This window comes from Pseudoliparis swirei, chromosome 20 (genome assembly GCF_029220125.1).
Source record: "Pseudoliparis swirei isolate HS2019 ecotype Mariana Trench chromosome 20, NWPU_hadal_v1, whole genome shotgun sequence".
In the NCBI taxonomy this organism is placed as follows: Eukaryota; Metazoa; Chordata; class Actinopteri; order Perciformes; family Liparidae; genus Pseudoliparis; species Pseudoliparis swirei.
This window is the reverse complement of record NC_079407.1, coordinates 16,656,745-16,680,312: the sequence shown is the minus strand read 5'-3', so window position 1 is coordinate 16,680,312 and position 23,568 is coordinate 16,656,745. Positions and strand designations below refer to the sequence as shown.

General features: G+C 42.4%; 1 protein-coding gene across 8 annotated transcripts in view; it reads right to left on the bottom strand.

Annotated features, from left to right (window-relative positions):
* robo2 (roundabout, axon guidance receptor, homolog 2 (Drosophila)) overlaps nt 1-23,568 on the bottom strand; it is a 159,517-nt gene that overhangs the window by 27,185 nt on the left and 108,764 nt on the right. For 4 of the 8 annotated variants that reach the window (XM_056440409.1, XM_056440411.1, XM_056440415.1 and 1 more), the window contains exons 6-18: nt 22,719-22,855; nt 17,530-17,654; nt 16,002-16,173; nt 13,189-13,394; nt 11,629-11,710; nt 11,350-11,515; nt 11,068-11,234; nt 8,721-8,842; nt 6,542-6,773; nt 3,616-3,740; nt 3,353-3,524; nt 2,211-2,399; nt 1,338-1,364 (exon numbers count right to left, since the gene is read on the bottom strand). In XM_056440409.1, the coding sequence (XP_056296384.1) occupies nt 1,338-1,364; nt 2,211-2,399; nt 3,353-3,524; nt 3,616-3,740; nt 6,542-6,773; nt 8,721-8,842; nt 11,068-11,234; nt 11,350-11,515; nt 11,629-11,710; nt 13,189-13,394; nt 16,002-16,173; nt 17,530-17,654; nt 22,719-22,855 (1,922 nt within the window). The remainder of the gene's footprint in view (nt 1-1,337; nt 1,365-2,210; nt 2,400-3,352; nt 3,525-3,615; nt 3,741-6,541; nt 6,774-8,720; nt 8,843-11,067; nt 11,235-11,349; nt 11,516-11,628; nt 11,711-13,188; nt 13,395-16,001; nt 16,174-17,529; nt 17,655-22,718; nt 22,856-23,568) is intronic. The other 4 variants (XM_056440410.1, XM_056440416.1, XM_056440414.1 and 1 more) reach the window with 1 other exon arrangement.

Below are 23,568 nucleotides of genomic sequence, written 5' to 3'. Positions count from 1 at the left end.
GGCGGAGGAGGAGGGTGGAGGCGAGGGGAAGCTGTGCGGCGGGAAGGCCTCTGAAGTCCCTATCTGTGCTCAGGCACATTTCTGGGCTGCTGTGGAAGACTTTTATGTTAGTCAGAGTGACACAGTGGCATTGCTGTGCTTCTCGCCTCCGCCTTCCAGATAAGCACTTTCTCCAATATGAATACAGATTAATCCCGTTTAATAAGCATTAGGGGGAGGGGGGGGGACATAATCAGTGTATACAAATTCCATCAAATCTCCTTCCTGCTGGACATGTGCCTCAACAGTGTAGTGATTTACCTCATGTTCTGACAGCTTTAGGAGGCTGAGACGAGACACTCTCGATACATCAACTAATTGTCAATACAGAGAAGGCTCTTTAGCAGCACTCTGGTTTACGTTCGAAAAATCACCTCACTCTAACTCTATAATCTCTGCAAAAGTTGACCTTGTTTTGTGCTCGCCACTTTGAAGTCTTTCAGCAAAATAACTTGCTTTCACTGTGGCTTTTCCAAGTTGTGCCTCCAATTGAAAAGAGAAAACTTTCACGAGCATATTAATGTGTTCCATAATCTGTTGTTACTGCTGCTGTGGAACGACCACAGTAAAATGAGATTGCTCCACATGGACCACAAAGCTATAGATTTACTTCACAAAAAAAAATGGGTATATTAATCTGTTTCTCTGATAGGCCGCTCCATCCACAGACAGTGGAGGCTTAATGCAGCAGAGGAGAGACAGCAACAATAGAACACGGCTGTTCTACGAGTTCATATTTTAGCTATGAACTAAATGTAGCCAAGGCAGCCACATATGTGTTGTCAAAATAGTAGGAGGGTGGGTGGGGGGGAATCATTACAAGTAAAGAACATTAAAAACTATTAAAAAAAAAGAGGAAACAAATAAAATACACCACCCAGCTTCCTAAGGAGAACAGATATATAAATGACAACACGATCCGAGTCTTAAAACAAAGATGAATACGATTATTAGAAGAGAAGGAAAATGGGCAGTCTGCACCACAAGAAAAGAAGATACACAAGACAGGATGAACTTTCTCTCAAAAACAGCAACACACATACACACAATTACAACACATTAGATGAATAGGGCTGTAGGTTTGGCAGGAACAACGGCTCAAGTTTGCAGGGCTAAGATCATGGCCAATAGCAAATACATTTCTTTGACTAGCAAATGTGCTTCTCTGTTTGTACTTGAAGTTTGGATTTGCTTTGGCCATGACCATCAGTCTGGCAATCCAAGCACAAATACTAGAAGCGGGCAGGAGATGATTCTGCGTAACGGTGGGGTGAGGAGACGGGACAAATGAACAGTACCTGCAGGGGTGAAGGTGAAGGACTGAACTGTAAAACAAGAAGACAGAGAGGTTGCGTGTTAATAGGCTGCAGAGATAAGCGGTGCTTTAGGGGTATCTGCACACCGGGGATGGGGTCAGGCCAGGAGGTGCTGAGGGTCAGAGAATGTAAGACCACATCGCCGCCCAGAGTGCAGCGCGACAGCCAGGAAAGCAGCCGGCTGCCACAGAGGTGTGGAGACGGTGGCACAAGCCAAAGAGAACACACAAACACGGACATGAAACAAAACTAAAATGAAGAGAAGATTAACCAGACCAGCTTGTAGTAGCTGAATAAGACAAGAACTAATGTCAGAATATAGTGTTGCACTGACTGCAACGCTAATGTGTTCGTTCATTTCCATTGCTCTCCAATTCCATCTTGTACCATTGGCAGGGCATGTGGACTAGGCGGTAGCTCGTATATTGACTGAGGGTCACTCAGTAAGATGTCAGGGTCACTTTGTGGGAGGAGAGCGGGATGAACTCCAACTTCAGTGACCAGTGGGGGGTCCAGTCTGCCCACTCAGCTCAGCCACTTGGGATATTCACCAACACTGTGGGTGGATTTTTCAAAAAAACTGTAGCCCTCTGAAAATGATTCATGCTGACGTCTGTCTCCCACTTGAGCTTTAACACCGTAGCGAGGTTACCCTCACTGCGAGCAACTTCTACAATGTTTTAATCAGACCTGTACTGATTAAGACTGAAAGATGGCAGCGTGTAGAATATTCTTGCTTTGACAGAGGAGAAGGATTATTTGTTGAATGCTAGATGAACGCTACATTGTTTGCTAAGGCACAAGAGCAGCATGTCATTGTAAATGTGCGTCGGTGACCAGGCTGATCAGTCTAACCTGCGTAGTTGCTCAGGCCCTTCCTCTTCTTCCTCCTCCAGTAGAGCCAGATGCTGAATCCCATGAGGATGACCCAGCAGGCCCCTCCAATACCGGCGATGAAGGCAGGCTGCTTCACCACATCAGTGATCTGCTCTGTGATGCTGTTGTTCCGGTTCCCATGTATAATCACATCCCGGAATTCCTTACCTGAGGTCACGGGGATAAACAGGCAACATTAGTTTGATGATGGGCAGGTAGCTACTGGAGAGGAAGAGGAAACATCAAAAGCTGTTGTGCATGTTATGCTGCTTCAAGGTGAGTCCATAATATCACAACCGCTGTTACCAACTCTTACACTTTTTCACAGAGCAGATATGAGACCTACAGATGAATCAAGACAGGGTTAGGGCTGGATTGAGTTCAAATAAAGTAGGTCTGATAAATTCCAGCTAATATATTGACCAAGGGAGCAGGATATGGATCTAAAGCATGTGCAGTGAAATATAATGTACAGACTGAAAAGACAAAGCCTGAAAGCTATAACCAAACCCCAGGTGAGCAGGTTGTTTGCTAAACTCGGCCCCTAATTCACTCCTTGGCCGGTAAAACACACCATGTGAAATGAGAGGAGAATATCCTGGTCTGTATTGATCGCTCACCCTGACTAGAGAGTATGCCACTATTTCTTGGAGCATGATAAGACTCAGAGCAAAAACAAATGTTTCCCCACATTGACAAGAACAAATACACACTCATGCAAAGCCGCACAAATGCTCTTCAGCTTGTATATTATTGTGTAACCACATGAAAACACACACCCATGCACAGACACACAAACACACAATATATTATATCTGCAAGCTTGGGGCTCTGCTCTCGGAGATGGATTATGTGAGTGACACTGGGGAAATAAGAACATGCTACAGGCCAAGCCATCAGTTATGGGTCAAATCAGGCACAATCTGCCTCAGCTCCACATAAATCATTTGTGGTCAGGTCACATACAAAAAGGTAGTATTTTATTTAACAATATTATCCATTTGGTCGATCCTAGTATTTAAAATGTACACTATTTTTTTGACTAAAATACAATCTTCTTTGTGAACACTGACGTTGACATAGGGAAACATGTTTCTTCGCTTTTTCTCAATCCACCTTACCGATGATAATAGAGTGAGGTTCGCTCTTGACTCCAACCCCTGCACTTGTGCTGGCAGCCACCTCCACCCGGTACACCACTCCCACCTGCAGCCCGCCCACCACCACCGAGCGTATGGCTGCATCCACTGTCTTATTCACATGGAAACGTGTCTCATTCCCCAGACACCAGATCTAAAGCAGAAAGAGGAAAATAGAGTGGCACTTAATTCCATTTGGCTTCGATACGTTCAATGCAAATCCACGTCCACTCGCTGAGGCAAACCTTGTACTCTTGGATGATGCCGTTCTGATGGTCTGGCGAAGGGGGATCCCAGGAGATGCTAATGGAAGTGCTGTTCTGGTTTCCCACAGTCAGCACTGTTACCTGCTGAGGAGGTGCACTGGGAGCTGAAAGAAGAGGCACAAAATAACCAGGTCAGCCATCAAATGCACTATTCTGCAGCTCAGCAGAAGAGTATGTATCCCCTTGGAAACCGGAAGACTGGGATGCACAGCCGTGTTGTACATCTGCATGTGTGTGAATAGTAGCTTACACAAACACACACACACACATCCCTACTTTTCAGAGGAATGTTATTCTTCGAGGATGGCACAGGTGGCTGAAGGCTGTCAAGATGTCTCATTAGAGGGGGATTTACATGAAGAACACGGCAGATCTGACAAGATCTAGATATAGCCATTCTTTAAGGTTTCACGATGATTTAATATCTCATCCTCTGCTCCAGCCTGGTGGATTTGCGCAGACAATCCGCATATTGATTTGTGGAATGACGGTCTGGCACAGTCGGGCAAGTGCTCTCTCTGTCAAGCTAAGACTCTGGCTCCGAGTGAGCTCGAGCGGCATGAGGGTCAACGAGCTTAGAGGATGAAGCGCAGACGAGAAGGAAATGTATATATATAGATATATTTGTATTTATTCATTTTAGGGGAAAGAAACATGGTCTCACTAAACATATTGACTGATTTCATTGATCAGCCAGATGAAAGTAAAGCCAGTAGGTGGGGATCAGAGGGGAAGAGAAGCTTCAGAGCGTGGCACATCGAAATGAATTGGCTTTAGAGAGTGGATAGAAACAAGAGTCTAAGCTTTCCTGAGCCCCACTCTCTTATTCTTATGGCAACAATTGTTTGACCCCCAAAGAGGAAAAATAAATAATAGTTGGCCGAATTGGAAATAACGTTTTTAAAATAATGTTTTCTCATTTCCGCAGTGGCTGGAAGGAGAGCGGCACCACGGCAGAATACTGACAGGTCAATTACTCCTGGGCTGCCTCTCTCTCACCTCGCCTCCATCCAAAATGGCACGTGTCACCCTGTAAATCGGGGCTCATCCCTCAGCCACACCAGCCCCCAGAGAGCCAGAAGGCCCTGGCATAGTGGAAGATGAATGGGTCCAATGATGAACCTAACACCTTGGTCCGATTAGAAACAATCTACCAAGGGATCAACTGATCAACCATCACGCTCTGCGCTCTCCAACGCTGCATTACATCCAGGTGACAAAGTGCCGGATTGGTGTGTGGCAGCAATCAGAGACAATGTCGTTCAAAGTTAATGCTTTGAATGATTTAGCAGCTTATTATCATGCATATTTGTACTAAACAATATACATTTTTCAATAGAGGCCCCCAGAGGCTGTCCTAATAGAGCCATTAGCAGAGTGATGTATTGCATGCAGGAATGTGACCCCCTGTCTCTCTCTCTCACACACAGTGCCGTGCTGCATGATGAAGGAAAACAAACATATCACATATAGCTAATGGAAGGCAGTGGGTGATGTGAGAAGACTTGTGGCCCCTTCCCCAGAGATATCCATCAACACGGATGAAGATCTGTCCACTAGAAATACACTGACACAAACATTTCAGATAAATAAATAAGCATGAATTTGCATAAAATATATGGATCCTTGGTGACTTCTTAGACAAGCATTCAGTGGGAATCAGATGGCAACCGGAGTTAATTTATCAGCTATGACATGACTGTCCAGATGGAGAGTGAGAGAATGTGTGAAACAAAGATGGACACAGCATCGGAGAGCTGAGCATACTGTAACCCTGCATCCATCTGGACCTGCTCAGGGGATTCTCTAACTGTGTTAGCTAATGGACAACCCAGGTTTTAATCACCCTCTGATCAAGACTTTCCTATCCATCTAGCGGCCCTTCTTAGTAGTCCCAGGGTCTCTGAGGTGCCTGGAGCTGTGTGTTTGACGGTATATCAGCTATGACCAGGCCGAGCAGCGGGATTGTGACAGAAATAGCAAGTGGTCGAGCTCTCTGAGGGACTGGGATGCAGATAGAGCAGAAGCAGGGAGCGTTATCAACACTGGTAATAGCTGGAACACGCAGGTTCCGGAGGCCGTTGGGAAGGTGGTGTGCTGGCATGTATGTGTGTTAGTGTTGGGGACAGCTGTAATGAAATGGCAGTTCCACTACAGCAGTGCGTGCACTGGCTGGCTACAGGAGATAGGGTCCCTCGGAGAAAGGGAAAATAAATGGGCCTGTCACACAGACAGGATGTGAACTGTCTCCCATACATGCAGGCTTAAATATGCTGTGGCACGATGAGCTTTGTCTCCTCCAGTGTATGGAGTCTGTATTTGTCTCCTTGTGCTGGTGTAACCGCATGTACTGAATGTCTTTCCCTCGGATCACATCAAAATGTTACTTCAGTTTTGAGACTCGAAGGTTGAAGCGGTGCTTTTGGACGCATTTCTGTTTGGGCAATGGTCAAAATAGTGAATTCATCCAACACAGACTTTTGTGTGTGTTTGTTTGTGTGTAATATTGTGCCACACTGCTCTGTGGCCTTGTCAGAGCCTGTATGAATCAAGCTCTGGGCGACAGATCATCTTCGCAGGAGGAAGTGTGTGCTGCGCCCAATCACAGCTCAGGCCGGTGGCGGCTGGGTGATGGATTAGAAGAAGTTTGACACTAACCACCGATCATAAAAAAAAGCACAGCAGGAAGGTCAGAAAAGACGGGCACAAACATGCAGGCACAGACACACCCATTCACACATATACCCTCGACTCAGTGTCAGGATGATATTATGACAAAAACCAACATGAAAGCAGCCTACGGGGTCATGTGTCACCCGTCAATCCACATTTTCTTGGTTATCTCTATGTTGTTTTGTTCCTGACATAATCTACAAAATACTCAGCACAATCTTCTTCTTCATACCTTCCTCTGTCGTCCGTGATGTTCTGGATTCACTGTCCATGCCTTGAAACTCGTTGAAATAAGGACGGACCTTGATCTCATACACAATGCCCTTTTTGAGCAGGGAGAGGATGATGCTGCGCTCGGAAGGGATCTTCACATCCTGGGTCTGCCAGGGTCCTGGTGAAGGCAGTCCTGAAGTCTGCCTGTACAGAACTCTGTAACCCTGGATGAACTGGGACTGACGATCCACCTGAGAAAGGGAAGAGAGTGTTTCAGTGCAAAAAGAAGTGTGCAGAAGAGATTGGTAGATGCTTAATTGGACCAGCTAACTAGATAACATGAAAGGAAGTTGTTTGGCAATGTATTCCTTCCTCACAGGATTGCATTGATGACACTTGAGCTGGTGTAATGGGCCTTTTATCACAAGCTATGACACACTTAGCTCAATTAACACCCTGGCATTACCTCATTCACACAGCAACCAGCCCAAAGTGTTCCCTCCTCGATTAAAAAGACTTTCCGTAATGCCACTAAAGAACACATGCATGTCTCCTATCTATTATAAATCCGAACTAGGGACACCGGAAAGCCGTCGCCCCCCCCCCCCCCCACCCACATCCAAGATGGGTTGTGCGTATGAGAATGTCATGCAACAGCTCATACAGACACCCCGGGGACAAGAGGAGAATACACAGCAGAGGCGATAACAGCAGATCTGTCCCATAGAAAAGACGGAGAGACTGGAAGTCAGATAACCCCATGCAACCGACAAAGGATAAAACTTGGACCCATTTAGCTTGACAGAAAATGCTGCATTTATACAGAGGAGGAGCGGACACATGACTCACTGTAATGGCTTGTTAACAGTAGAATAAGTCAGCAGGGCTTTGAAGTGGGATATTAAGCAGCTGTTTTTCACAAGTGTAGCCAGAGTAAATCAGCAAAATGGATCCCTCCCCTGCTTGGTGCATGGCTTGTATTAATGGAATGATTTGGAAATATAAAAGCTTTCTGAGAATGGCCCCGCTGTTTACTGAAAGGGCCCCTGATTGATTGGGTATAAATGTTTCGTGTGGATTGTACGTTACAATAATAAAGCACTGCTTTAGAATGAATCAGCTACAATGTCTTGGGGTTGGACTTATTACAGGGGTCAATAAACATGTCACCAGGAAAACTGCTAATGTGGTCAATTTGAAAATGGAAACAGGCCACAAAGTGATAAGTGCATACTGTAAATACCATCACCTGATTGATTCAAAGCACCACAGTCAAAATAAATATCCATATAGCTATATAGTATAACCCCCTGTCAGCTTGAATATTATATAAAATCATTGTTCCATTCAATTCAGTTTATTTTATAAAGACCAATATCACAAATTAAGAATTTGTCTCAAAGGGCTTTTACAATCTGTACACATATGTACACATTGTTGTCCTCATTAGCATGCAAATCAATATAAAAACATGAGTTAGTAGCTGTTTTTACGTTTTTCACATGTAATAAAGAGGCCTAATTCTGGGATCATAATGGGATTCGAGGCAAACACCACAATACGCACATACGCATGCAGGAAGAGCAGGTGTGTGTTTGTATTGCTTGTATGTTTGAGTGTTAAATAAGATTAATGCATCACCTCTTGACAGTAAGAAAACAGGAATACATCGTCACAAAATGCAGTTCAACCACAAACATTAATTTCAATCTATTTTCATATGTGCAACGTCTTTGCAAAGGAGTGAAGCAGCTGAAGATAGATGGAAGATTGATGAACAACCAGATGTCTCCGACATCTCTTTTGATGGTTAAGAGAACCATTTTTCAGCTATTTGATGTTCCGTTCCTTTAAGTCACCAATTACAGTTTATTTCAAAGCAGCATTCTCAAGGAACAACCGGACAAAAATTCCCCGACGTAAAACTAATGGTGGCCTCGAAGTTCCACCTTTTCGGCTTCAAAGAGAGATCTTAGAATACAAACTATCCTGACTCAAAGACCACATTTTACAAAATCAAATATGTAAAAAGAATGCAAGGAGATGACAAAATCACATAGGAAATGGACAATGTTTATACATCCAAGTACTTCGAGTGTCAAGCCTCAAGCTGAACAGATGAAAATTAAGTACCTTGAAACTCTAGGGTTAGTTAAATATATTTGTATTCTGGGTGCAGAAAGAGAAGCTTCACTTACCGTCCATGTGACCTGAATTGTTGTGGGACTCAGAACAACCGGGTTGTGCAATCGAACTATGACCTCACCAAGCTCCTTCTGTACGTGCCTATGGTCGACACCCTGGGCTGGAGGACTTATATCTAAGAGAGAGCAAAAAGAAGGAACAAATGGGAAAAAGAAGGATTCAGAGAGATGGCTAAAAAACAAAAAAAGTGTTGCCCACTCCCCTCACACACTAAAGCTTGCTTCATCAACATCAGAAATGGAATGGTACAAGAGTGACTGAATAGACCAATCGGCTTCAACAAAGTTTTCAATGGGTTATCACAGCTTCATTTGAACATCAGCAAGTTCATCCGCATTAAAATGACCTCGTTCCACGTTGTATTCAGGCTAGGGCTGCAACTGACGATTATTTTAATAATCGATTAATCTGTTGATTATTTTTTCGATTAATCGATTAATCGGATAAAAAAACAAAAACACTGTAATTTTCAACCGTTTATTCAAAACAGGGTTCATACGGTCATGGAAAACCTGGAAAAGTCATGGAATTTTTAAATGGCTATTTCCAGGCGTAGAAAAGTAATTGAAAAAAATAAAATCCCAAAATGTTTGGAAAAGTAATGCAAATGTTTTATACTCAAATGTTAATTTACACGGAATATATACTGTATGCTTTGGAATTCTCCTTGTTAGTTTAAATACTACATCTTTTCACGTGTTCATGTATAGACAGAGTTTTCACTAAATGTTTAATCATGGAAATTTGGTTTAAAGTCATGGAAAGGTCCTGGAGATCCACTGGTCAGCATGTGTATGAACCTGTTCACTGGTCAGCATGTGGATGAACCCTGTCACAAACAGAACTGACAGTGGTTTACTCTCCTGAGTTGGCTATTTATGGGTCAAACGCCTCATACGGTGAGGGGGCGTGGCTTATCTCCGTTGCCTTTCTCCATGGAAAAATATTTTCAGCCATCCGCCATGGAATAAATAACCACTTTTTCTACGTTATACTTCTTGTGGAAATGCCACACACGTCGTAGCGCCCTGGTGTCTGGGTTCATAACATCACCCGTAGGCGCACACAGCTCCGTGAATGAGTTCCACATCCAGCGCCACGTGAGCAGCAGCAGCCAATTAGATTCATCAACAGAGGAGCAGCTCAGCGTTGATTGGCTCTCACAACGCAGCGTTCTGTCCTCTCCCTCCACTCCGCTCTGGTTTCTTCTGCGCCGCTCTGCTCTCAACTCTACTTTTTTTATACTCCGCGACTTATTGAGCGCCGTAATAATCGCGCGACACAACGAATCGATAATAAAATTACTTGCCAACTATTTTTAAAATCGATTTTTAGCGATTTTATCGATTCGTTGTTGCAGCCCTAATTCAGGCCCCTGACTAGTCTGGCAAAAAGAAAGCAGACTTGAGCTAGCAAAGTGATTTAGATGTGTGTCTTACTGGAACTGCCTGATCAACCACAAAGACAAATTAACTCTTAATTCTTTACCCAAGACCTATTAGATGGGAGATTAACATTATGACACTTCTTTTCAGCTCATCTCCCATTTTGCTTATTTACATAAAAAAACTCCATTGAGAGACTGTGTGTGCTTGAAGTGAGCCACAGTTACACTGGAGGGAGGCAATAATATTTTGTTTAAAGAAGCTTCATTCAGACAACCCAACATAGTCATGAATCACAGGTCGCATTATTGGGCAAGGTAAGCCAATTTTTTAAAATTATTTGTCATCAATGCATGTCATTGTCAAAACATCTCAAGACCTTCTCTTCAGCATGATACAAATACGCTCCAATTCAAATTGACTACTTTTTTCAAACACACTCTTGGCTTGGATTTGACAGAGCTTGGCCAAAGGTTGCTTTTCTTTCTCTCTTTTTTTTTGTTGCCCGGGGACTTATCATATCAGTGTAATCTGGAGACTGTGGTCTGTCCAGTACCATAATCAAATCTTCCTTGGGTTTAGAGGCAGTCATTTTCTCCTGCTATGATCATTAACATAGCACTAACTCAGTTCGGCCTTTCAAAAATAGACATGCTTATTTTACATAATTTCTAAAGTGTAGCCTTAATGAGATGGGCTGAGATGGAGAATTTAACCTCTGGGAAGTTATGTAGTGTTTCAGAATAGCTATTCACTGCATATTGCTGAGAGGGGCTGATAAGTATCATACTTGGTAGGGGAGCACAGTGACCTTCCCCGATAAGTAGAAACATAAATTATACTGAGCAGAAAAGAAAACCACACCAGTGAAAGTGATTATGACAGGTTTAGCTATACATTCAATACATACTGTCAATATAATAAATTTCTTTCATAGCACCGTTATGTTCAGTACCTTGTGTTCTGACAGGATCAGACATGGGGCTTGGATCACTCAGGCCTTGGCTGTTGGCTGCTCGCACCATGAACAAGTAGATGGTGTTGGGACGGAGAGCTTTCACTGTAATCTGGTTGGTTTTGATATGATCTGCTACTGTTTGCCAGCTGTTGCTCACTGATTGACTGCAATGGAGGAGAAAATGGTGGTTTTGTATTTTGATTTGATTTCATCATGATACAATATATTGTTTTGTACATGCAAGCCATAGCATAACAAGTGTATTAACTATTAACTAACCTGAATGCTTCAATGAGAAATGAGGAGACAGGTGATGCTCCAGCCATCCCGGGCTGCCAGGACAAAGACACACTGTTCTTGGTGACATCTGTGACCTGAGGTTTAGATGGCGGGCCTGGAAGCTCATTCTCATCGTGGTTTTTCATGACCAGCACACCACCTGATTCTGAATGGAGAGAAGGATAACGGGAACAACAATACTCATACTCATGAAAACTGCTGACAAGTAAATTTTTCTTGGGTAAATATAAAACACAAAATTATTACACTATCTTGTACCTTTGACTTCCAAGAAAGCACTCCATGAAGATTCACCACTGGAGCTGGTAGCCACACATGTGTAGATCCCAGAGTCTGAAAGCTGGTATAAAGTACACACATACATGGATATATGAATAAAAACAAACACACACATGCTAACAGCTTCCACACACACACACACACACACACACACACACACACACACACACACACACACACACACAGAGCTGACACCACTTATAGCAACAGAGCTGAAACCACTTATAACACTTGTGATATTCTTTTCTACACATTCTGAGAGCAGTAGCAATGACTGAATGTATGTTATTTTGCCATCGCTGAAACAATAAAAAGCAACGGGGCGACTTCATGAGCAAGCCTTGAGCCAAATTGTGTGTCATTTGTGAGTGCCTCAAAGTGCTGACGCTAATTTCCTAATGAATTCCATTTTCTACTCACCACCCTTCCATCACTTTCCCACTCCCCCTCCTTATTACCCCACTGTCCTGCCGACCACAACAAAACCAGGCTAATCAATTTAGGGTGGGCTGCTAGAACCCCCTGGACCGATGACAGCTGGCTTGTCTCTCCATCCCTCTTAGGAACTTTGGCTGTTTGTTGGTTTTTGTCCCTGTGCTTTCCTTCCATTTATTAAATAATATGTCAGCGGTCGGCAGCTTTGTCAAGCGTAATAGATATTCCACTGAGGCCTCTGAGTGGGGAAAGGAAGATGTGAGCTTTTTACATTTAATCTACTCTAAATGTGTACGCGTGTACACATATGTGTATATATCGGTAAGTGCATACATGTTTCTATGCTACAGCTGGAGTCCATCCAACCCAGCTGAGCCCAGTTGGAGCTGTGGTACCACTAAGTGATACAATCAAACAACAATAAAAAAACATCAATGCTGCCTATTAATCGCTTAACCCTCCTATTACCTTTGGGGTCAATTTGACCCCATTTAATGTTTAACGTCTCGAAAAGAACGATTAACATTATTCTTTTGGGTTCCTATTTCATGACTTTTCCTAATTTATTTGGGACAACGGGGAAAACATAAAATTCACACGATGATATATTTTCAATGTCCTGTACACAACTCAATTTGACCCCAGGCTGTTTTCTACTGTGTAAAACATATAAGGAATATCAACTTTTTTATTTATTTAAAGGTCTATTTAGGTAGTCAACAAACAAACAAAAAGTACCTGACACTTAAACTTGGGAAACAAGATTAATTTTCTGGAGGTTTTAATTGCTGTGGTCAAAAAGGGTAAAAGATGTTTGTAAATTTGAAGGTAACAGGAGGGTTAAAGGTATCATGATACCTTAAATTATGCTTAAGCCATGTTCCACCGAATTTTACAAAAGCTTGTATCCTGCATTGCTGCAGGCATTTCCAAACAAATGCATATCATTGAATAAGTGTTTTAAATTAAGATACTTGACCAAGGCCAAAAACCAAAGAGAGTAGTGACCAAGTGTGAAACTCAAAAGGGAGTTGTCAATAAACAATCTCAGTTAAACTCTAGGTAGTCAATCTCTACACCAATAGGGCCAATGACATCTTTTACCTTGACATTTTTTATCTGCAGGCTGCCCAGCTCCTGCAGAGACATGCGGGCGTCCTTCCCCAGCAGACTGATCCCATCTTTCAGCCAGCTGATGGAGGGGATGGGGTCTCCCGATGCCTGGCATTTCAACAGTGCCACACTTTCCACACCAAGTGTCTGATTGGATGGGCCTTGGCGAATGATGGGTGGTGGCCTGTCTGTGAGCACTGTGATATAAAGACAGAAATATTATCCATACCATCCTCAGGTTCCTGATAGAAATATGTGTTCACATACGGCGCCTGACTGTGGGCAGCATTGGTCATTAAATTCAGTGGGGAGATGTGGGTATCTATCATAAAGTAGTAGTTTTTTTCTCTGCAGGTCTTGTAATTGCACCACAGAACAATGACCATATTCTGTTTTTCCAGGAAGCAGGGAAAGAACAGCTGACTAGCGTTTTCTAGTTCCATTGATGTGGCAGAGTGATGTTAAGCAGATTCCAGTTACTGCCTGGGTCGTCTTATTTTTATACTCTACTCTAGACTCTGTGGGACAGTTTAGTGCCGAGACTCGTGCTCATTGACTCTCAGTGGTTCAGATAAATACTTTGTTATGTGAACTGGGGGCACAATGAATACTACATGTTACTGTGAGTGAGGGATAGTATCTAAACATCAAATAACTAGAACGGGCACTCGGTAGAGCGCATACCTTCGCATATCATAAGATTGGACATTGAATTATGAACATTTTGGCATTAGTTCCATGCCAATTGGATAAAAATTGACCGCGCTATGGTAGAAAGAAGATTTTGACCTTTTCATGACCTTGACATTTGACCCGATCGATCCCAACATCTAATCAAATGGTCCCCGGATAATAACCAATCATCCCACCAAATTTCATGCGATTCAAGAAGAGTTTGACCTGTTCATGACCTTGACCTTTGACCCGATCGATCCCAAAATCTAATCAAATGGTCCCCAGATAATAACCAATCATCCCACCAAATTTCATGCGATTCGGTTTAATACTTTTTTAGTTATGCGAGGAACACGCATACAAATAAATAAATAAATGGCGATCAAAACATAACCTTCCGCATTTTCAATGCGAAGGTAATCATCAGTCCTTTTATATTTTGTTTTAATTTCACTTCAGATAAAGGCTAATGGTGTGATGAATTCCATCCACATTCCAATTCATTTGTTATAATGTGCCAACAAAGCCTGTGGGTTCCTTCAATGAAAAAGTGCCTATGTCAGAGGTGATCCCTGAGAGAGTTAGCACTCTCGCACAGGGGCAGTTTATATATTTAGAGTTGAATAATGTGGAGTCCCCCTGGCATCACAGAACGCACATTAATTAGAAGGTATGGATTAATGATGTCAGACCTGCAGGGGCTAATTACCAAGCCTACCTCAGTAACCTTTCAACACACTATCACACCCTCTTTTCCACCCCTATTTCCACTCTAGCAAATACATCTGACAAAAATAAATGCTTCTAAGTAATACACTTCTGCTATGTCAAAGTCAGCTTTTGCTTTCACTCACGTAAGACAGAAAGAGAAAAAAACGAGCAGAACCAGACAATTATCTACCAAGAGCTTAATCAATGCTGATTAAAATCAGAAAGTAAGCCAAGAGACGATCCAAAGCACCTGCTGTTAGAGAAGGACTCACTCTGTGTAGTGTGCTATCTGCCATTGCCTTCACCTAAATAGTTATATCAACAATATAAACTAGATTAAAACCTTTTGTTCCACTAAAATAACTTGCATTCATCTTTGTAAATATATGTTTTAAGTGAAGTTGAAGTTGATTTATATTAAGGGAAGACAGTCAGCTCTCTAGAGTTGTAATGCTCCTCTCTGTGTTGATACTGTAGGAGTGACAGAGGGAGGAGGCGAGACTCAACTAAAGCCTTGGGTATCTGGATCAGGAATTTCTCATTACAGATCTCCTTGAACGCCACAGACTGTTGTCTGAGCTCAGCGCCGTAAATCAGAAGACTGCGGCAGGTGTGGCCATGACCCGACCATGACCTGGCCCTTTTGCCCTCTTCCCTCCTCTCCTTCATTTTCTTTTGGATCTGCCCAACACCCTTCTTGTTAACATGCCTTTTGCTATAAATAAGAAGTACAAAAACAAATGAAATGATTTATCGTTGATAAGTATTTGGCTTTAAAAATGTGTTGATATGTTATTCAAGGCCACTGAAGGACATACCAATCTGTGTTGCAATAGAACCATTCCTATTTCAGACCAAATATTGAAAACAGTTCTTGTAGTTCATTTAATCTTTCTGCTAGCAGGTACGTCAACAGACATATTGGTGGTCGTTGATGTTGCCATCACAACAGCTGAGCAGATTAGATGCTCACATATAATTCATTCCACAGAAAACCATTGTCACTCACTCACCGACTCACCCAAAAACTGATCATTAAACTTGAAGGAACTCAAGGGCAATGCTTTATTTTCATTCCAAAAGTAAAAGTAGGAAATGTTAATTAAATTGTCAGGAAAGAATAAAATAAATAAAGAGTATACTGCAAAAACACAGTAACTGAAGGTCATGGACATAGTGACTTATTTGAAACCAAAGCCGAATGTATTCCTGCAGATGGGATAACAACGGCAACACAAATCTGCTGTGTGCCCTCTATAGACCTTCATTGATGTTAAAGGTCAACTTTCCACATAAACTGTGTTACTGTTAAACCGTGACAAACTAAAATCACATCTATGTTGCCGGTATGAATCATTTGTTTAATGTATAAATGTCTAAATGCATGTGGAAGATATTGCTCGTCGGTTTTCCCTCACCATCTGTGACCTCCAGTTGAGCCTTGGCGAGGATACTGCCTGCAACGGTCAGGGCCTGGCAGATATAGTAACCAGCATCTGCCCGTTGCACAGACGAGATGGTGAGGTCTCCGCTGGGTGACACCGAGAAGCGAATGCTGGGCTGCTGGGGTTGGTTGGGAAAGAGCAAATTCTGCAGGAAGTAGTACAAGCAGGCAATTAGTGAGAACATGGAACCAGTACAGCCTGGAAACACACACACACACACATATAATTTGATGACTTGGTTTCATACTTCTGCCAAGCCAGAGGCTCCACTGGGTTATGAAGGCTTTTTTATTTTCCCCACAGACCACCCCATACGGGCAGAAGCTAAAGCGAAAGAGGGAGTGGGTTATCAATCCCACATATCTCAAAGTAAATAACCAAGATCAGAGGACTGATGACACTAATAAATCATCAGCACTACTTTATTCTTTATAGCTATGCAGCCACTTTATCCCAGATCTTTCTTTTGGACTTATGATCCGCAAATACATTAACTGGATTTAATTACACCTAACCACTGCAATAAATTATGTTTTTTGTTATTGTTTTTTAATTAGGCTCTACGCATCTCTCGCACATGACAGATGTACACTCCATTATCCTCAAGCGTGAGGAATAAGGCCTTTTTGCTATTTAATTACTGAACTGGCTTTAATTTGTTCTCTATACAAATACCTTCCAACCTTTTATACATCCATGTTGGTGGGGTAGAGAATGCCTCCACAAACACAAAGACAAGCGCAGAGATGGCGAGGACGTGCAACTGCTTGTACAAAAGTGTTTATAGCACATTCATTTCAAAAGGCTCATTCATAATGACAACGGGAGACACGCACCGGACATGAATCTGATCTCTCTGAACAAGTTCACAGCTCGTGACTCAGCGTTACTGAGTCACGAGCTGTAGGTCACACATTGGTGAGGTGTAAAGTGGGTGAGCATTACACCAACTGTTTGTGAGAACATGTAAGCATGTGTTTCACTTCTGTTCACTCTTTTAAGAAAACTTTGCTTTAATCGTTGGCCTGCTGGCTGTGTGTGTGTGTGTGTGTGTTTGAACCTTAGCCAGAGCTGAATCATATCTCTGGCTCATCTACAAGCCCCAACAGGCTCCTAATTGGCACTGTTGTCGAGCGTTGTGAGGACATCCAGGTATTTGAATGGGTTATCTGCTTGAATGAGGGATCGGATCGTTCTTATCAGTGCAGGGTCACGGAAAAGCGATTAGCACTTTGCCAGGCACGCTGTCGTTTGGCGGCTCCTGAGAACAAAGGTGTATCTGTGTCTGTAGTAAAGATACTGATGTCAGATAGTTTAGTTTGCAGGAGTGTGTGTGTGTGTTCAGGGCAGGAGATTGATAAGTACTCAGCAATCTACAAGACACACACAGTGGATAATAAATGCTGCCGACTAAGATTGCAATATATATCCACATGTATGAAATATTATTTTTATTAATATAAAACATTTTGGTGGTTTGTTTGAGATTCTTCGCTCTTACCTGACTTCCCTCTTTCTGCCAGAAGACAGCAGGCTGAGGGTTTCCTTTGGTTTCACACGGGAAGGTGGCAGTGCGGCCTTGAGCCACTATTTGGTCCCTTGGGCGGATGACAAACCGGGGAGCAGCTGAAGTCAAAGGGCAGAGACACCAGTGTTAGTGGAGTGGTGGTACACAGGGCGGCCAATCATAAGAGCTGGAGATTATCAGGGCTTAGGGGTTTCAAGCAAAAACAAGCACTCTACCACACGGTCAAACCAAAATGTGAGTGCCGTACAGAGTTTCCACGCAGCCTGTCAGTCTTTTTCGCTCTCTAATGGCTCTGAACAGGAGAAGGACACCATTGACAATCATGACTATTATTGCCATGGTAACCAGGTTGGCCATGCATCCAGGTAAGACTGAATGAATGACAGTCACATTGATATTCGCACAGGGAGGAGCCTCAGTTATGAAGGCTTTTAGATCTGAGACAACACAACACATCCAACACTATGACAAGATATAGACATCTATGGGTTAATCACGTCAGACTTTACATATGTAAGATTTGTTCCGCATCAGTATGCATCTCATAGAAAAGTCAAGATCTGAAGTGGCTCAGTACTTCTGATCAGAGTTGTATCAACAAGGAGTGAGAGACAGACAACAGTATTTCTGTGTTCACCTCTCCATCAAACGGAGAAGAGGCTCAAAAAACTATCAGACTTTGAATTTGTAGTGTGAAGCTTTCTCAGTCAATATTTATGACTCCATCAGGAGCCTGAGCGGTTGTCACACACTCGCGGTCTGGACAGAGTGATACATTTCTGACTGGCAACTTGGCAGATGCAGTTCAATAATTAAGAGAGAGGAGTTTTGAGATTTGATTAAAAGAAGTTATTTTGTTGTTCAGAGGTCGGTGAGGGAGCCTGGATTTCATATCACACCTCCCTCATATTTACACATGTTCAAAACATGACTCGTCATAGTGCATGGCTGGGGTAATACCAGCATATAATGTTTTCTTTCCTACTATATTACAACATATATCTGTTATTATTGTTAATATTAGGAATACATATTTAAGATTCCAGTTTGTCACTAAAATAATCAAAAACCTCAGTATCCTGCATATGGATGACAGCAAAGAAGCTACTTTCTATCCTTACTCTAGATTACTACCTACTAATTACCTGGACTCCCATTTCTCAGACGATGTCTATATGCTAATTTGAAGTACAACTCCAGAATATTACCACAATTATCTCAGCTCCATAAAGAGATCTCTAAAAATGTCTGAACCTGACCTCAGGAAATTTACTCCGTGACCCAAGAACTCTACTTGTTTATTCACTGGGGGTCTTAGTCCCATGTTTGCCAAGATAAAACTTCAACGACACGTGCCTAACAGGAGGAATCATGGTTTCTGCAGAAATAATTAAAGTCAACAGATTAAAGACTCAGAGGATGTGCAGACAAAGAGAGGACATTTTTACATATTGTTGTACAATTCTATATAAAAAAAGAAAATTCTCAATTGATGCAACATAACATCTTGCACCCTTTCTGATTCTTTTGATTTCTTTGTAAGTCTTTTCACTGACAAGCCAGCTGGTTCCAGTCAGGCCACACTCTTCCCATTTGGCGGGTTTCTCTATGTAATCCCATTTTGGGGGCTGTATTTGTCAAAGATACACACTGTTGGAATGGTACAGATGGCTTCAGATTTACTGCCTTGCCGTTTGGCCTTCTGCAGCTTGGATATCGTGTGGCTCTCACAACGCTGGGCCTGAAACAGAGCTCCTAAATCACGCTCTGGCAAGGACTCAGTTCCCTCCCTCCACTTCCTCTGCTCCATCCCACACAATGCATTACTAACTAGTCGCTAAAAAATATTGTGTACCACCTTAAAGACTGCGCCCGACCTTGTCCGTTCTCAAACCCTCTCTATTTTCCCAGTCTCATAGACAGATGCTCACAGAATCAATTTAATTTCTACAAAAGAGGTTACCAAACTAATGTCTATAGTGATGCTGTCAAACAGAATTAAGCTTTGTGAATGGTTTTGAGGTTAATAATTGGCTTTTGCTTGTATAGATACATTTTTGCAACTGGATGTCAAAAACAAAAACAAATTGTTAGATTCAACTCGATTTACCTAAACGTAATATACTAAGTAAATGTGTTTGTGAATCAGCAAAAAAATTACATTATCCATCTCTTTGTAACAGATACCCTAATTAAGTAGGTTTTCTGTACTGGACTGTTCGAACAACTGCAACCAGGTCATAATATTCACAATATCGATCAAAGCTGTAGTTTTGTTAGCTTTGTAGTTAATAACGGAAGATTAACCTTGAGGTCATTCTATAACTGCGTCACTACTTTAAATCTCCCTTTCTATATCTACAATTATACTGGAAAAGGAATTAAAAACTTGTGTGAAATGCGAGGGGAATGGACCTTAAAAAGGAAGGGAGGCCGACAGAAGAACAGATCAGATACTCAAATAAAGAGAAAGTAACAGTAACAGTTTGACAGCTCAGGGCCAACTCACACTGGCCCTGGTTTTGATTCAGAGACCCTTAATGACACGTGAGAGGCCTCTTCCTGTCCCCTCCTGAGGAAACACATGATCACGCGCCTATATTTAATTCATGACAAGCCACATCTCCCTGGCTTGGAGAGGGCTGCGCATTAAAACAGAAGTCAGGATGAAAAAAACAAATGGAGAGAGAGAAATACATCCATTTAGTACACCCAGGCACACAAACTAAGAAGCATTTCTTCCTCCTTTAAAATCTCATTCAATCATATTTTATTCAGAAGTCAACGGCAATTAGTGTCTCTTCCCACAGGCAGATTGAATGTGTAATGTGAATGTGTAATTTACTCCATCTTCTTGAAAGCTGACCGTTTGACAATCGCAGAACATCCACTGCTGTTTTGGCAACCAGTCCTGCCGGCAGTGTCTGTTTTTTTTCTGCCAGTCAAGCCTGTCTCGACAAACACTGCCATTATTTTCCTCTCCCTTCTTTGTCCCAACGCATGTTTCTTGTTCCTGCATTCCTCCTGTTTCTACTCTCAGAAAGCATACTCTGCAGATGTCCATTTGCATTCACTTCCACCAACATCTTCAGTGTATCATATTTGGTTCTGCCTTGACCATCCTCCAATCCATAGGGGAAATACAATGAGATCCCCAGCTCAGTGTCATGGGGCTCTGAAGGAGAGAAGCTCGTCCAAAACAAACAGATCTCAGCTTTGTGTTCCAAAAATCCACAGATGGCTTCAAGAATTGCAAGTGAAACACGTCCTTGACCATATGAGACGACAATGTCTGAGACTTCAGACTGCCAGTCCAGTTATTGTAAAGCGGACTGTTTAAAATCCATAGAGCAGTTCTGTGGAACGAAAACCTTGAGTTTATGTATTTGATATGTCTGTGCTGTAGGATGATGTTGTTGAAATCCAGCTGCCAGTTGATGAACAAGTAATTGATAAAAATACAAACCTACAAAAAACAATGTGTAATTGACAAAGACAATAATTAGGTATATTGTGTGGCTGTTGTTTACGCTGTGAAATTTAAACATATATACAAAATAATGCTTTTTTTATTTAAAAGATATTGCTTCATCATGTTGATGTTGATATAGATTGAGATATATTCTTGGTACTTAGTTCAAAACATATGGATACTCAGAAAACATAGAATCCATATTCAAATTAAGTGTTCCCTTGGAGCTTTGACTCCAATCAGCTCCATTGATTAGGCTGTGGACGCGTCACATGAAATTAACAAACAGACCTTGTGTAATAGGCCATTAGTGTTTTAGTAATCTAGCTGTAACATCTCCACAGACTACATAACTACTTTAAAAACAATAATTTGAAGGGTACACTATGTGATGTGGCACCTGTGTTAGTTAAATGCAGTCATGGAAAATCAAGGGTAATTGATTGCCAAGCAGTCAAATACAAGTGAGTATGGAGAGGGCATGCAGGATGGAATCAAATCAGAAGGATGGGTACTTACCGACAGGGCGAGCTGGAGACACAACAATGGAGGAGTGGATACACAAAAGGAACAAATCAAGACACAGACACACAAACATGTAAAAAAAATAAAGAAGACAAAACAAAACAAACAGATAATAAAATAAGACAAAAATAAATCAAAGTCAGAATGAATGACATGTTGTGTTGGTGCTAACACATTTCTGGCAGAGAGGTTCCAGTAGCCAACTGGACAGACGTAGTGAGAAGCTCAAGGCCTTGGTTTATCTGACTGCTGAAGGCAGTCTGGTATGAGCGCCCCCTGGTGCTCATACATCCTGTATTGCATTTAAATGCATGCATGGGCAGCCAATTCCACTCATCCAAGACAAACAAACTACTGGAACTTCACTGTCTACATTCATGGAATCTACAATTCTAGTAATGGTGTGTGTTTGTAATAGCAGAGCGAGGGTGTGTTTATGACTAGTGCCGATGGACAGAGCAGAAATAAGACAGCAGGAAGAAGAGAGATCAAGAGATTTAAAAGTGAAGAAAGCAAGTGGGTTTCATTCAGAAAGTGGGGCTTCTGAAACCCTCTATCCAGAAGAGTTGGTGCAGTTCCCAGTGATTCCTCTGTGTTACTGTTTGTGTCAAGTACAAACTAAGATGCTACTTCCACAAATCCACCTTCCAACCCAGACCTTGTTTTATCTCCCTATGGCCCCTCGCGTCGCTTTAAAACGCTCCACGGAGACCATAAGCACTTGGGTTTAATGGAAAGAAGAGTGGTAAAATAGAAGAATTAAGGTTAAAATGCTTTCATTAACCTCGCAAACCCCAGGTGTGGGACTGGCGGTGTGCACCAGTAGTCTGCGAAATGGCTTTGCGGACTGGTTGGTTGCAGCATGGAGGATGGCGTGGCTAGCAGACCACCGCGATGGGGGGAGGGTGACAGAGTGAGTCAACGTTGCACTTGAAAATGTAAATAATTAAACACATTTATAGGCATGTCGACATCTTTCTCGACCATGAGAGTCAGCCTTCTGGATTCGCATTGTGTGAAGGGGACCCTGTGGAGTGAACTGCAAATCCAAAGCTCATATTGGGGCACAAGCACAAATTGACCTCAGCGGCCCACGACTTCTGTAAGTGCTGCTGCGTGCTCGCCAACGTGAAAGAAATCACAAAGAACAAAAGGTGTTTCGTACCTCTGACAGTGAGAGTGGCGGAGGCCTCCAGCTTGCCCACACGGTTTTCTGCCACACAGGTGAACGCGCCCTCGTCGTTGATGGAAGCCTTCTTCACTCTCAGCACGTAGTCGTCCTTGTCGTACTTGATCTCGTACCTGTCAACAAAGACGTAACGTTATGCAACTGTAGTTTCCTGCTCAGCATTAAATGCAAATACTGTCAATTTAGACGAAAAATTTATGCCCTGACACATACTCACTTGTACCGGTTGAGCTGTCACTGAAAATAACTGTTCATTCGGACACATGGAGTTTGTAAGGGCTGTAAATTATTCAACAATCACACACAGTACACAGAGAGAGTGCATACTGTGCTATTCGGCCTCCCCATCTTCTCATTTTGAAGCAACTGACTGAATAAATACAGAACTATAATTGGCCACAATTTCAATTCCACTGCAGCAATCACATTTTTTGTGTTTAAGCTTGTTTGCAGATGCTCATACGTTTGCCTTGACCTGTATGAATTGCATGGCCGTTGACATGCGGATGATGCTGGTCTGGTTTGTTGCCCGAGTCTGGAATTGGAGGGTTGCTGCCCTGGCAAGTGTGTAAGTGTGCTGACGGGGGCGGTGTGACTGTGTGGTGGTGCCGTGTCAGCCTGACAAGCTTCTGCCGTCCACCGTCTGTCAGGGTTGAGATGAACAGATAAAGGGCCAGTCTTTGGGAGCTTGACACCGTCTGGCAATTAAAAAGTCCTGCGTGGAATTTCAATATGATTATAGATCATTTCAGATGATACATTTCTATAAAATTTCAACAATGAGGGTTGCATTGGGGCAGTCTGTATGTTACTTGCAGCCTTTAAA